Raw genomic sequence first — 14732 nt, forward strand, 5'->3', positions numbered from 1 at the left:
TCACCGCAGAGCAGGAGACTGTGTCGCTACCAACCAGGTCAAGCTCCCCTCTCTGCTAGCTGTGGGAACCAGGATTCACGACCTCTTTTCTCCATGGGTCCACCTGCGTGCCTCTGGGCAGCAGAGGGCGCGGCTGAACCACCACCGGACCCCTCCCCCAGGTTAACGCGCCGCGCCCCCGTGACGTATTTCCGCGTCATCTGCTGCCGAGGAGTGCTCCTATTGGCTGTCGGCTAGGTAATAGGGGCGGAGCCGAGTGGGTGTGTGGAAAACGCAGCCTCCTGGGTGGGGAGGTGAGGCTTCCCCCTTCCCCGCCCCTCCCCCGCCCTCCAGTCCCTCTCTGGGACGGCTGCGCGGACCCGCTTGGAACGCGGCGGTAGCGGCGGCGCACTTTCCCCGGCTGTAGCTGGACAAGGCTGTAGTGCGCGCGCCGCGGCGCCCCTCGAGCGGGAGGGACCGGTTGACTGCAGTAGAGTCGGAGGGAATCCCGGGCTGCGGAGCTGCGCCGGCGGGGAAGCCCTTCGGTTTGCTGTGCACCAAGAGAGTAAGGCGGGGGGTCTCCCGAGACCGCCACCGGCCCCCTCGGTGCCGACAGGACCGCGCGGAGCGCGCCCCCCGAAGGCAGCCCCGGGCCCGTGGCCCTGACTTGGTCCCGCGCGCCGGGCGCCGGGCAGCTCAGAGGGAGGAAACAAGAGGGGCCGCCCTCCCCGCGGAGTTGGAAGCGCTTTCGCTCGGTCCAAAATGCCCAAGAAGAAGCCGACGCCCATCCAGCTGAACCCGGCCCCCGACGGCTCCGCGGTTAACGGGACCAGCTCGGCGGAGTAAGTCTGGGGGTGCTGAGGTGGCCCGGGCCGGGGCGCAAGAGCGGAGTCGGGTGCGTGCGGCGCGCGGGGCTCCTCTCGAGTCGTCACGTACGTCTCGGGCTGTCGGGCTCGAGGAACTCCCCGCCGCCGAGGTGACTAAGCACTGATTGTGCTCCTGATTCAGACCGGTCAGTGGACCCAAGGAGTGTCGATCTCCCCCCCCCCCCCGCCCATCCCCACCCCTTTCCCGACCCTTTCAGTCATCCCTGACTTCTGATCATTTTCCTCTTCTCCCTTAAAGATTAAAAACTGGTTCATTGCCCGCCCGTCCCCAGCTGTTTTCCCCAGATCCTCCGGGATTTTGGCCTGTAACGAGGAGAAGGGAGCAGATGTCTTGGAGTAATTAAGATCACATCTGCGTCTTTGAGACCAGCTCAGTTTGTAGAGTGTGGAGTTGGGACCGGCTAGCAGCCCTCACCTTCTTACCTGACACCTGTGGCCTAGGATTGCCTCGCTGCGGCTACCGCCTGGCCCGGGGGGGGGGGGGGCGTGTGTACACTGATATTCCCGTGGCTTCTCCCTTGTCGACTTTGGGGGCTCCCATTCCTTGGCCTTCCTGGAAACCCTCTTGTCTCTAAGGGAGCGGCTTTTCTTTTTCTTCTTCTGACCATTCATTCACTCATTCATCAAATCGCTTTTCATTAGTGTCTCCTGGGGTTTTTTATTTGACCATGATCCCTAAATTTCTGACCTGAGGCCTGACACCTTGGCCTTGGAAATCACACATAAGGTGCTCCATTTCTGCAGCTTCCAGTGTTGCCCACAAACCAGCACTTTATTTCATTAGACAGTGATGAAACTGTTTCATTGCTGTTTCCAAGTTCCTACATCTGCTTTTCGTCCTGGGTAAGGGACAGGATTGTATGAGGAAGAAAGACTTGGTGAGCTGGAGAAATACCAGAAAAGATTTAGTTCTTAATCTCTTACCTGCAGACTGAAGACTGAGAAAGCTAACTAATAAAATGAATAGATTAGGCCTGAACCTTCTGCCCTTTGGTGATTTCTGTAACCTTCCTTTGTCTCTCTAGATTTTAATAGCCTGGGGACTTGGTGACTCTTTCTGTCCTTATGATGACCACAGGGCCAGTGGTGGACAGACCTGTGGTGGGAGCTCAACTGCATTCCTCAGACATGTTCTCAACAAACTCCTTTCACTATTGTAGTGTCTGTTTTGCATGATATTAACTTGTACAGGTCTGTGGATTACTTTGCAAACATTCAATTTTAGTGTACAGAGTTTTATCCCCTTAAAATAGTGTGAAAGGCCTCCAGGACAGGGCAGGCCAGGACAAGTTTTTTTTTTGTTTTTTTGGTTTTTTTTTTGGTCTTTTTGCTATTTCTTGGGCCGCTCCCGTGGCATATGGAGTTTCCCAGGCTAGGGGTCGAATCGGAGCTGCAGCCGCCAGCCTATGCCGGAGCCACAGCAACTCGGGATCCGAGCCGCGTCTGCAACCTACACCACAGCTCATGGCAATGCCGGATCATTAACCTACTGAGCAAGGGCAGGGACCGAACCCGCAACCTCATGGTTCCTAGTCGGATTCGTTAACCACTGCGCCACGACGGGAACTCCTTTTTTTTTTTGTTTTTTTGGTTTTTTGGTTTTTTTTTTTTTTTTTAGGCCAGGACAAGTTTTGACCAAGGTTGATTCTCACTGAATGTCGTGGCCTGATCATCCTGCTCCCTTTTGATTTGGAGGAGGGTACGAAGTGGAAATACCTATGGTCATTCTGTTGTTAATTGTGACACCATTGCTGTGTTCTTGCAAAGGGAAGGAGTTTCATTATAAGAAAACAGTATAGGGAGGAAAAGAAGAAACTACCCTGGAGTTTGGGTGGGACTGAGAGATTCTAAACAGTGGTTAGAGGTTGGGCTCTGGGGTCAGGCTAAGTTTGAAACTGGGCTCTATTACTTGGGGTTTTGTGACCTGGGACAAGTCTCTTAGTCTCTCTAAGGCTTAGGTTTAGTTTCTTCATCTGTGAAAATGGGTCTGATTATAGAACCTATTTAGAGTAGTTGTCAAGGTTTTTTTTTTTTTTTTTTTTTTTTTTTTGTCTTTTTAGGGCCAAACTTATGGCATGTGGATGTTCCCAGGCTGGGGGTCCAGTTGGAGCTATAGCTGTTGGCCTGCACCACAGCACCTCGGGATCCGAGCCACATCTGCGACCTACACTGCAGCTCACGGCAATGCCGGATCCTTAACCCGCTGAGCGAGACCAGGGATCGAACCCGTGTCCTCATGGATACTAATTGGGTTCATTACCACTGAGGCAGGACAGGAACTCCATAGTTGTGAGATTAAATGAGCTAATAATAATAAACCTTCCATGAATGTTAGTTGTTGGTACCTTTATTACTGGCTAAATATTGAGAAGGCTGAAGGAAACCAGAAGGTAATTTCTAGTCATGGTGGTGTTAAGGTGATTAACTTCTGGATAAATGACTCTCCTTTGTTCAGTTTTCTGTGCCATCTGCATCTTCCTCCATGACTCATTGCTGTGTATCTTTGTGTGGGCTGTCAGGGACAAATAGGCACTGTTCCCCTAAGTTTTCTGACCACTTGTGGGGGGGAAGCTGTACATATCTACATCTTTCACCTTTTTCAAAAAGCAAAGATGATTTACTCATGATTTCTGTGATTAGACCAGGGCATAGTTTTGAACATTATCATATAGTGTAAATAAAGGAAAAAAAATCCATTGACATTAAAGAGCTCTTGGTACCAGATTGGCAAGGTTGCTTCTCTGTGGTTCTGTGGGACTGGTCTCTAACATAGCGCTTACCCGGTTCAGCTAGCGCTGGGTTATATGGGATCTGAAATCTATGCAAATTCTTGGGGGTCCTTGAAGAAAAAGAATGCAAAAAAATTTTTTTGACAGGTTTTGGAATGTGTTGAAGGGTGCTAAATGTTAGAATGAAATAAATTCTTATCACTCCCCTGTTTAAAATGTTTTCATGGTTTCACTTCAGTTAGAATAAAATACATACATTTTACATGGGCAGTGAACCTGCTTTGTGCCCCCACCCCCAGTCTCTTTAACCACATTTCCTGCTGCTCCTTTCTTCCATTACATGTTATATTGGTCCTCTTTCACTTCCTCCATGGGATGGTCCCTTCTCCCTCCAGGGCCTTGCATATGCTGTTCCCTTTGCCTGGAATGAATCATTCCTTCCTCTTCCCAAGCTAGGAAGGAAACAATCTTCACCTCTCTGTGTAGATGTCATTTCCTCAGAGATGTTCACAGACTACCTAAGCTAAAGTAGATCCTCTTTCTCATGTCACCTGATTTTTTTTTTTTTTTTTTTTGGTCCTTTTTTGGTCCCACCTGCGGCATGTGGAAGTTCCTGGGCCAGGGATTGAATTTGAGCCACAGCTGTGATTTACACCATAGCTGTGGCAACACTGGATCCTTAACTCACTGTGCCACAATGGGAACTCCTTACCTGATTTTTTGATGGCATTCATTCGCTGTACATAATCTTTAGTAGGGTATTTTAAATATCTCTCTCTCCTGTACACCATAAGCTCTAAGCATAGGACTGCCTTTTTTTGATTCACTGCTCTTGTGGTACCTAGAACGTAGCAAGTATGCAGATGTTTGTGGAGTGAATGAAATAACTAATATTTGCACAATGTGTTTAACAAACCTTTTAAAACTTGTTCATTTTTCCTTTTATTTTCCCCTTTACTCTTGTTCCCCCTCCCCACTTCCCTTTGATTCATAGACACCTTCTCACTCACTCTGGATATTTAATATATGGTTTTCTAATTCTGTCCCTTTGTTGGGCATACATGTGCCTTTGGGAGGTAGATAGTATGGTTTTTTGTGTTTCTGTGACTTAGAGTACTGAAGCTGTTGTGCTATTTCAGCCTTAAAAGAGAAGGAAATCCTGACACCATGGATGGACCTGGAGGCCATTATGCTAAATGAAGTAAGACAGACACAGAAAGGAAAATACTGCATGATCTCGCTCTCTCTCTCTCTTTTTTTTTTTTTTTTTTTGCCATGACATTCAGCAGCTTGATGTGGGATCTCAGTTCCCAGACCAGGTATTGAACCCAGGCTGCTGCAGCGAAAGTGCATCCTCACCATTAGACCACCAGGGAACTCCCTCAGAGCTCACTTATTTTGTAAATGTCATCTAAAAAGGTGGAATACATAGAAGCAGAGAGCAGAAAGGTGGTTACCAGGGATGGGGAGGTGGGGGAACTGGGTAGATGATTGTCAGAGAATACAGCGTTGCAGTTAATAGGATGAATAGGCTAGAGATCTAATGCTTAGCATGATAACTATAGTTAATAATACTGTGTTGAATACTGAACTATAGTTAATAATACTGTATTGACTACTGGACATTTGTTAAGAGAGTAGATTTCAGGTGCTCTCCCCTCACACACAAAAATGGTAACTGTGTGATGAAATGTGTATGTTAATTAGTATGACTATAGTAATCATTTAACCTGTGTGTGTAAATATTAAAACATCATGTTGTACACCTTAAATATGTTCCCTTTCTTTTTCTTGGGGGGTCACACCCTCGGCATATGGAAATTCCCAGGTTAGGGGTTGAATCGGAGTTGCAGCTGCTGACCTATGCCATAGCCACAGCAGTGCTAGATCCAAGCTTCATCTGCGACCTACATCACAGCTCACTGCAATGCTGGATCCTTAACCCACTGAGTGCTTGAACCTGTGTTCATGGATGCTAGTCAGATTCGTTTCTGCTGAGCCATGACGGGAACGCCTCCCTTTCTTAATAAAAATGCTGTTGTGCAATAAATCTGCATCAGTTGGGATAGACTAGAAAAATATCAGTAGTTTAACATACTTGCAGATCAGTGGAAGGCTCTCTTGATTGGATTCCATCAGGGACTCAGGCTCATGGCAGCACCTTGTCTGAAATATGCTTAATAAGAAGGGAATCTTGTGAACTACCTTCTGGTTTTTTCAAGTTTTTGCCCAGAAGTGACACATGTCACTTTTGCTTCCATTTTTGTAACGCAAATCAATTGGCCACACTGACCTTCAAAGGAGACAGGGGCCTTCTTGGAGGAGAATCAAGAAAATTTAAACAGAAGCAATGACTACCTTAAACTTTTATTTGAATTTCTTTTTAAGAAATACCATGTTTCTGAGCTCTATTTTTTTTTTTTTTTTGTCTTTTTGACTTTTCTAGGGCCACTTCCGCAGCATATGGAGGTTCCCAGGCTAGGGGTCCAATCTGAGCTGTAGCTGCCTGCCTACGCCAGAGCCACAGCAACGCAAGGTCTGAGCTGCGTCTGCGACCTATACCACAGCTCATGGCAACGCCAGATCCTTAACCCACTGATCAAGGCCAGGGATTGAACCTGTAACCCCATGGTTCCTAGTTGGATTCATTAACCACTGAACCATGACGGGAACTCCTCTGAGCTCTATTAATGACGTTTCATGTGTATCTAGTTCATTATCTCTCTTGGTTGCTGGGCAGTCAGTCCTATGCATGTACCGCATTTTACTTATTATTTCCCTAGAGTAAGACAGTTTGAGCCCCTTGCTGTCTCAAGCAGTGCAGCCATCACCATCCTCATACGAGGCTCCTTTTAGGCTTTTTGTAAGAGTTTCTGTGGAATGTACTCAGAAATGGGATTGCTGGGTTTTAGGGTAGTACCTTGCCTCTCTTTCCATGATAAAGCACATACTTCATCTCTTTATTTGTATTTAAAGTATGCTTTTGGAGTTCTTGCTGTGGCACAGTGGGTTAAGAATCTGACTGCAGCAGCATGGTTTCGATCCCCAGCATGGCATAGTGGGCTAAAGGATTTGACATTGCTGCAGCTGTGGCATAGGTTGCAGCTGCTGCTCAGATTTGATCCCTGACCTGGGAACTTCCATATGCCATGGGTACAGCCATAAAAATAAATAAATAACGCTTTTAATCCCCATGAGGAGAAGCTTGAGCCCTGAGTAGAAATCAGTAGCGATGCAGGGTATTTCCCAAGATCTCATGGTTTCTTTGACCTTAGAAGTCTTTTGTATGTTCTTTTAGTTTCCTTATCTGTAGAGTGAGGATGAGAATGGTTTGCAGAATCTTTGCTTTAGTAGCCTACAGGCTCTGTCCGACCAGGTTCTTGTTTTTCCTCCACTGTCACTTTCAGTCATGCGCTCCAGCCATGCTATTGTCTGTGCTATTCTGCAGTAGGTTGGTCACATTCCCATGTCAGAGCTTTTGCTTTTGTCATTGCCTCAGCCTGGAATTCTCTTTTCCTAAATATGCACATGACTTGCTCCCTCATTTCCTTGAGACCTCTGCTCATATGTCTCGCCACAGACGCTGTCGTTGATTACTCTTATTACACCATTCCCTGTCATGCTCTACTCTCTTATTTTGCCCTATTTTTCTTTGTGGTACTCACAACTAATTAGCATTGTATTATCTATAAGTATTTATCTGCCCCTCCTCTTGCCCCCACTAAAATGTATCCTTCATGGGGCTCAATTTGTTCCTTGCTCAGTGAGTAGGTGCTCAGTAGGTATCTGTTGATTAAATGATTGACCTGTTCCTGCCTTGAAGGACTGTCATAAAGATTAAACAAGATGACAAATACAGAAGTGCTTTTTTTTTTTTTTTTAAGGGCGGCACTTGCAGCATGTGAAAGTAAGTTCCTAGGCTAGGGGTTGAATTAGCTGCAGTAGCCGGCCTTTGCCGTGGCCCAGCAACATGGGATCTGAGCTGTGTCTGGGACCCGCATCACAGCTCAGGGCAATGCCGGTTAGGTTAGGGTTTGAACTCAAGTCCTTATGATTCCTAGTTGGGTTCGTTACCGCTGAGCCACAATGGGAAGTCCCATACAAAAGTGCTTTGAAAGCTATAAGGTGCTGAATAAACAAAAATGTGCATTGTTTGGCCTTGGTGGCATCCATAGTTTTTGGATTTGGGGCTAAAACCCTCAGGTTTACTGAAGTATTCCATTCAGAGCCTAGTTCATAGCATCAGCAGTTCTGCCAGGTTTGTAAGAAACACACATCTGTTTGAGTGTAAAGGTCCTTAAGGAAAGGGACAGAAAGGTTGAGACGGGTTGATGTGCTTTTGGGGGAATCTCTTTTGGCTTTACCTGGGATGTACACTGCGGTAACTAGAAGCTTTTAAAGTGGTTCAAACTAATATTGTGGTTCTGAACTTGGATGTTTCTACTGGTTTATTTGCTGCAATAACAAGTACTAGAGTAGTGTTTTTGTTTTTTCTTTTGGTTGTACCTGAGGCATGCAGAAGTTCCCTAGGCCAGGGATCGAATCTGTGTGACTATAGTAGTCAGAGCCATAGTAGTGACAATGCCAGATCCTTAACCCATTGAGCCACAAGGAGACTTTTTTTGGGGGGGTGGGGGTGAAAACAGCTTCAGGTGCAAAGTAGGGCCAGCTCAAGCCTATGTCCTTGGGAAGAATGTCTCTGCAGTTGTCCCATCAGATATAGAAATGGCAAAAAGTTCATAAAGATGACCTAGCTCCTGGCAGGAAGATGTATGAAGTGCTTGTTCAAACATAAACACAACATCCTCTTTTCACTTATTTATGCATCTTTGCAAGAAAGGGAGAGAATAAACTTCAGTAGAGTAGCTGTTGCTGCTGCCTTACCCACCTAGCTTGATTTTTCTCTGGGACAATACCTTTATTGTCCTCCCATAGCCCCCAGCATACTGCTTCTTACCTCTGTCTGGTCTTGCCCACATGGTTTCCTTTGTCTGGAATGCCCTCCTCCACTTTCCTGTGAGATTTTATTTTTGTTGTACCTTTGCCTCCACACTTAAGGTGAGGGGAGGGACCATGACTATGTTGTGTACTATTTCCTGGACATCTAGCACAGTGCCTGGAATGAATGAATGCTGCTCACCTTTCAAGAACTAAAATAAAGCTCATCTTTTTCCATGTATCCTTTTCTGTTTAACTCTGTGCTATTCTAGGACCTGAGTTCCGGAAAAGGACTCAGGCCCTAGAATATTAGGTCCATGAATATATTCATGACTTAGTCATGCCACTTTTTTTTTGCCTTTTCTAAGGCCGTTCCCACGGCATATGGAGGTTCCCAGGCTAGGGGTCGAATTGGAGCTGTAGCCACTGGTCTACGCCAGAGCCACAGCAACGCGGGATCCAAGCCGCGTCTGCAACCTACACCACAGCTCATGGCAACACCGGATCCTTAACGCACTGAGCAAGGCCAGGAATCGAACCTGCAACCTCATGGTTCCTAGTTGGGTTTGTTAACCACTGAGCCACGACAGGAACTCCCCTTTTTTTTTTTTTAATTGCTACACTGGTGGCATATGAAAGTTCCCAGGCCAGGGATTGAACCCGTGCTACAGTAGTGACACTGTCAGATCCTTAACCCACTGAGCCACCAGGGAACTCCCAACATCACTATACTCTTAATATAGTAAACCATTATTGGTAGATTGGATAAAACCAGAATAATGTTTAAACAAACACATTATCAACAACAGAAAAACCCTTCCCTGTGATGAGCTTCCCTCGGTATGAATTGGTAATTATCTCTGCTGCATCCATGGGAAGCACAGGTCAAGCAATGGTGAATCTTTCCAACATGTTGAGAGAACTTGGAGAACCCAAAGAGTGGGAAGAAGTTGAGATAAACCTGAGAAAAAAAGCTTAGGGCCCCAATTTTGTTTCTGTTTTCCCTTCCAGAAGTTACTGGTTTTAAACAAATCATCCTAGACTTTTTCTGCTACTTGATTATTTTTTTACTTCATGACCAATGTCCTGGTTCTGTTGTCTGAAAGCCCACAAGAGCTATTTAAAAGCTCACCTCCCTGTTTGCTAAGTTAACACCTCCCAGAATGAGTTGCATTTTTGTTTCTAAAAGAGCAGGTTTCCTTTGAATCCTGGTGCAGGGCCTAGTGCTAAAAATGCTGATCCTGTCTCTGATTTCTCGGTGAAGTGGTGAAGCTCCCTGGGGCATCCTGCTTTGGTGACAGCAAGGGAGTCAGATTAACAGCAGGTTACATGGGGATTGAAGAAAAATTGTACAAAGGTAGAGTGATTTCTTTTCCTCACAGCTCTTTTTTTAGATACTAGCCTGCTCAAGTACAAATTAAAAAAAAAATTGAATGTATCAGTACCTTTTAAAGAAGAACCTACAAATATTACACTTTACAGTTTAACTTTTGGTTATTCCATTATATATATATGTAATATATAATACTAGGGATATGTAGATATTATATCTCTATATATAGATAGATTGATATTTGTGATCAGTTAAAATTAATGTATCTTCCCCTTCCTCCCCACTTTTTACACATGCTCTTCATTTATTTTTGGCTTATTAGGATTTGAGAGGATGTGGCATCACAAATGACACTTGATTAGGTGGCTTCCAAATTTTTATTGTTATTATTATTATTAGGCCGCTTTTGGAAGTTCCCAGGCCAGGGATCAAACCTGTGCCACAGCAGCAACCTGGGTCGTTGTAGTGACAATGCTGGGTCTCCCCCCCCCCCTTTTTTTGTTTTGTTTTGTTTTTTTTTTTTGTCTTTTAGGGCTGGATGGTGGCATATGGAGATTCCCAGGCTAGGGGATCGAATTGGAGCTGTAGCTGCTGGCCTATGCCACAGCCACAACAATGCCAGGTCCGAGCCTTGTATGCAGCCTATACCACAGCTCACAGCAACGCTGGATCCTTATCCCACTGAGCAGGCCAGGAATCAAACCTGTGTCCTGATGGATACTATTCGGGTTCGTTACTGCTGAGCCACAATGGGAACTCCCAATGCTGGATTCTTAAGGTGGCTACACCAGGAAAGAACTCCCAATTTTATTATTTATTTGTATTCTTATGACTGTTTTGAACCAATTTGTTTTGTTCTTCTAGATTAATTTATACACTGAATCAGAGGCAATGAACCATGTTACCGTTCCTGTTACATATTAACTGAGTATGTTCTAAAAAAAGAACTAATTTAACATGAATGTTTCAACTGGTTCCTCAAGCTTCAGGAAGTTGTTTTTTTTTTTTTTGTCTCTTTAGGTCCCCACCTGCAGTATATGGAACTTCCCAGGCCAGGGGTCCAATCTGAGCTAACAGCTGTCGTCCTACTATGCCACAGCCACAGCAACACTGGATCTGAGCTGTATCTGCAACTACAGCACAGCTCATGGCAACACCGGATCCTTAACCCACTGAGCAAGGCTAGGGATCAAACCTGAGTCCTCTTGGATGCTAGTCACATTGGTTTCCACTGAGCTACGACGGGAACTCTGGAAGTTGATTTTTAAGTTCAGTGATTTTTAATAGTTACTAGATCTCCTTTAGAGGTTATCTGCTTTACTTTAATTCTTAGCCAGGCTATATTTTTGAAATAGGGTTATTTTCTGTGTTTCATCAGTTTGGTCCAAACTAATGTTTAGTGAATGTTTACTGAATCTAATTTGCTCTACTGGATGCTGTAGGAAGGTGAGTGAGATTGTCTTTGCCTCCAAGGATCTTAAAATCTCATATAGGCGGGGAGGGAGAAGTTGCAGGGGCACAAGAAGGGGGAAACAGATGGCTACAGAGTAAGAAAAGTGCCCCCAGGAGAAAAGGTACAAAGAAAGTACTGTCAGAGCTCATTGAGAGGAGGAAGAAGGCACATCCATTGGGGGAGATTAGGAGAGCCTTCACAGAGGAGATGACATTTGAGCTGGGTCTTGAAGGATGGCTAGGATTTCCATGGGAATGAGGGAGGAGGGAACAAGGCAGGAAGAGAGCTCAGGATGAACAACTTCACACAAGTGGAAAAGCTTGGGATGTGTGGACGAGCCAGCAAGTAGTTCAGTGTGCTGGGGGCTTCAGTCGCAGCAGGTTGCAGGAAATGAAGCTGGAGAGGTAGGTGGAACAATTTTGTACTTAGCATTTTGAAAAGTCTCATGCAAACTTTTCTTCCCCTCTGGTCATTTTTAATAGATCCAAATAGCTTTGATGTGCTTTGCATTTTATCTATTTATTTGTTTGTTCGTGTATTTTATTAACTGGTACACAGTTGCTTATCATCTGGTTTGTTGAAGCAATAGGTCAGTGTGCTTTGCGTTTTAAAGTTTTATAAATTATGGGGCTGCTATATTGTCCTATTGTGTTGTTTTCTTTTTATACTGTATTAGGAAAAAACATTTAAAAAATCTTCCAAAGCATGTCATTTGTATGGTATAGCCTACTTTTCTTTAGTATTTAGACAGTCTATTTTCATTTCGTAACTAGCAGGCGTATATGGCTTCATTTTCTTCTAGCCTTTTTTTTTTTTTTTCCTTTACATGGTCCCATCTGGAATTAATTAATGTGTTTGGTGTGAGGTATGAGTCTAAGTTAGTTATTCTACACAATGAGTTCTGGTATCTTCAAGGAGTTTATTACATGTTTTCATCTGTTGCATTTTCTGATTCACTTTTACTTGGTTTTTATGGTATTTTTATCTATTTCTAAAATTCTTAATTCTCATGTAGTTTTGATAGTCTCTTTTCTCCCTCTTTCTTTTCCTATTATGGTGCTAGGGTTTCTTCTGAATAATTCTTTTGTGTCCTGAGTTAATATTTCAAGTACTTAACATTTAGATGCTGTTGTGATTAGACATTTTAAAATTTGTATTTTCCATCTTGACTGTGGTTTGATTTGTACAAATTGTTTATATCCTGCAGCTTTGTTAAATTTCCTTATTATATCTAGTCATTTTTTGGATTGACTATCAGTATTTCTAGATTTACTAGTGTCGTCTGTAAAATGTAACTTAATTTTTCCTTCTCAATACCATTTCTATTTTATAACCATCTCAGTTTGCATTTCTTTCAATAGCAGTTCTCATGTCTCAGGGGAACACTTTAACAAAGTTTCCTAGGGACCTTCTGGGCCAGGGACTTTTCTGCCCCTTCCTAGGAGTCATGAAAATGGGAAGTGGCTGCCCAGCATTATAGAAGCAGACCCTGTTAGGGCTGAATGGGACCTTGCAGATCCTCTAGCCTAGAGCCCCTTTTGCAAGATGAGGAAACCAGACCCAGAGAGGGGAAGGAACTTGCTGGGAGTTTACACATCTGGAGTGAAAGTAGGTGGTTGAACTTTTATCCCAACTCAGATTTTCTTGTGGTGTAGATATTACATGTTTTCATTTGGGGAACTTCACTTGGTTTAAAACATGTCTATGTTAACCTTACACTGAATTCTAATAACTTTACCACTATTTAAAAAAAAAAATCTCTTTTCAAGTATTAATCTGAAACTCTGGAAAAGGGTTTCTCTCTACAGCACCACTCTCCTAAGGTGTTTGAGGGAAAAGGGAATGAGGAAACGGGAGGAAAGGGTGTTTTATTTTAGTACAGCATACTTAGTAAGACAGCCTATTTTTAAGCTTCATAATGTCAGTTTTTAAAGCAGTGGTTTTCAGAATAACCACAGACAAAAGTCCCTGTGAAATGAATGCCTTTCTGGAATTGACCTATTTTGAGTTTAACTGTTACCAAGAAAGGTTCAGAATTTTGAATGCTCTTAAGTGCATTTACTTTTCAGACAAAATGGAACAATTGATCTGAGTGAATGATCTACCTGGGTTCCAGATGCAGGTTCAATCTTGAAATTTGGGGAATTGTAAGGAGAAGACATGACATGACAGTTATATTGTCATATTTAACAGGTTTGTCTCTTTGTCTGGGTCCAGGTAAATTTTGTTTCTTTATTGAATTGTAACAACATACCTATTTTTAGGAATTAGATTCCATCCTCAGCGCATTTGACAGTTCTGAGTCAAAATTATTTGCCCTGTTTGATTTCATATCCTCCTTCAGTACATAATCCTTCAAAAATGTCCTCATTGGGGGAGGCCTCAGAAGTTAGCAGTAATTCCAGGCTAACTATAAACCTTTGTCTAATGGCTTATTCAAATCCAGATTGAAATCCTACCAAAATGCTAGCCTTTATTTCAGCTCCTCTCTCCCTTTCCCTCTCTCTCCAAGTCTGTGGAATGTTGGAGAAACAAGAAGAGGGTAGTTTAACATTCTAATAATTATTAACGGTAGAAAGTATATCTTGTTTATCTTAGGCATCCACTTGTGTTCACTGATAAAATGTGGACATTGGAGCCATGGGAAGGTTTCATTCATCAAAGGAAGGACCAGTGGAACATTTAGACCAGTCTCGTTAACACGTTATATTAATATATATATATTTTTTTTTTCTTGGCTTTTTAGGGCCACACCTGTGGCCTGTGGAAGTTCCCAGGTACATCATATTAATTTAGATGGAGTGCAACACTTTTATTATTTTACTGGAACATTCCTTCTAAATCACAGTCTCTTGTGCCTTGTTTTATTTTGGTAACTAAACTGGGTTAGCCGTAAGTGTAGCTTGCTGTGTTTCTGTTTTTGAGTATTCTAAATCACTGAACAATTAGGGAAAAAAAAGTCCTAAAGCATTTGCAGATAAAAAAGAAGCCATAAAATATTTATTAGGGGAAGTCAAGGGGAAAGTTAGTGAGGAAAGTACCAGAAACCACCAACAGGTGTTTCGGTTGCATTGAACAAAGTTTCAGCTTCATAGGCAATCACAGGGAAGGGTTTTGTGAATTCCTGAAATGTGAGGTGGAGGGGACACAGGGTAAACGGAAATCAGCAGTTCCGGAGGCACAGAGGTCTTGGGTTACTGGAGGCTCACCCGAAGCTGGGGATCTGGAACAATTCCTGAGCTGACTTTCTTGAAAGATAAGAGCCGTGTCTGTAAGACCCAGCTATGAGGTCATAGAGTATGGGACCTGATCAGGAAGGAGCAGTAGGATGAAGTCAAAAGATGTGAAACTTCTGTCCCTGAAGGACATCATAACTGGAAAAATACCACTTATTAAGGGCCTTCCAGTCCATT

The 14732-nt window shown here is 43.7% G+C and overlaps 1 protein-coding gene across 4 annotated transcripts in view; it reads left to right on the plus strand.

Moving 5' to 3' along the window:
* Positions 1–306: 306 nt before the first annotated feature.
* Positions 307–14732, plus strand: part of MAP2K1 (mitogen-activated protein kinase kinase 1) — an 87476-nt gene continuing 73050 nt past the window's right edge. For 2 of the 4 annotated variants that reach the window (XR_014814524.1, XR_014814519.1), the window contains exon 1: positions 332–821. Coding sequence is in view for 2 of the 4 variants with exons in the window: in NM_001143716.2 (NP_001137188.2) it covers positions 742–821 (80 nt within the window). In the remaining 2 variants the exon portion in view is untranslated. 4 annotated transcript variants of the gene reach the window in all.

This window comes from Sus scrofa, chromosome 1, assembly GCF_054392235.1.
Source record: "Sus scrofa isolate SSC_HxYL_T2T_F1_AM1 chromosome 1, Sscrofa_HxYL_maternal_Yorkshire_Landrace_v2.0, whole genome shotgun sequence".
NCBI lineage: Eukaryota > Metazoa > Chordata > Mammalia > Artiodactyla > Suidae > Sus > Sus scrofa.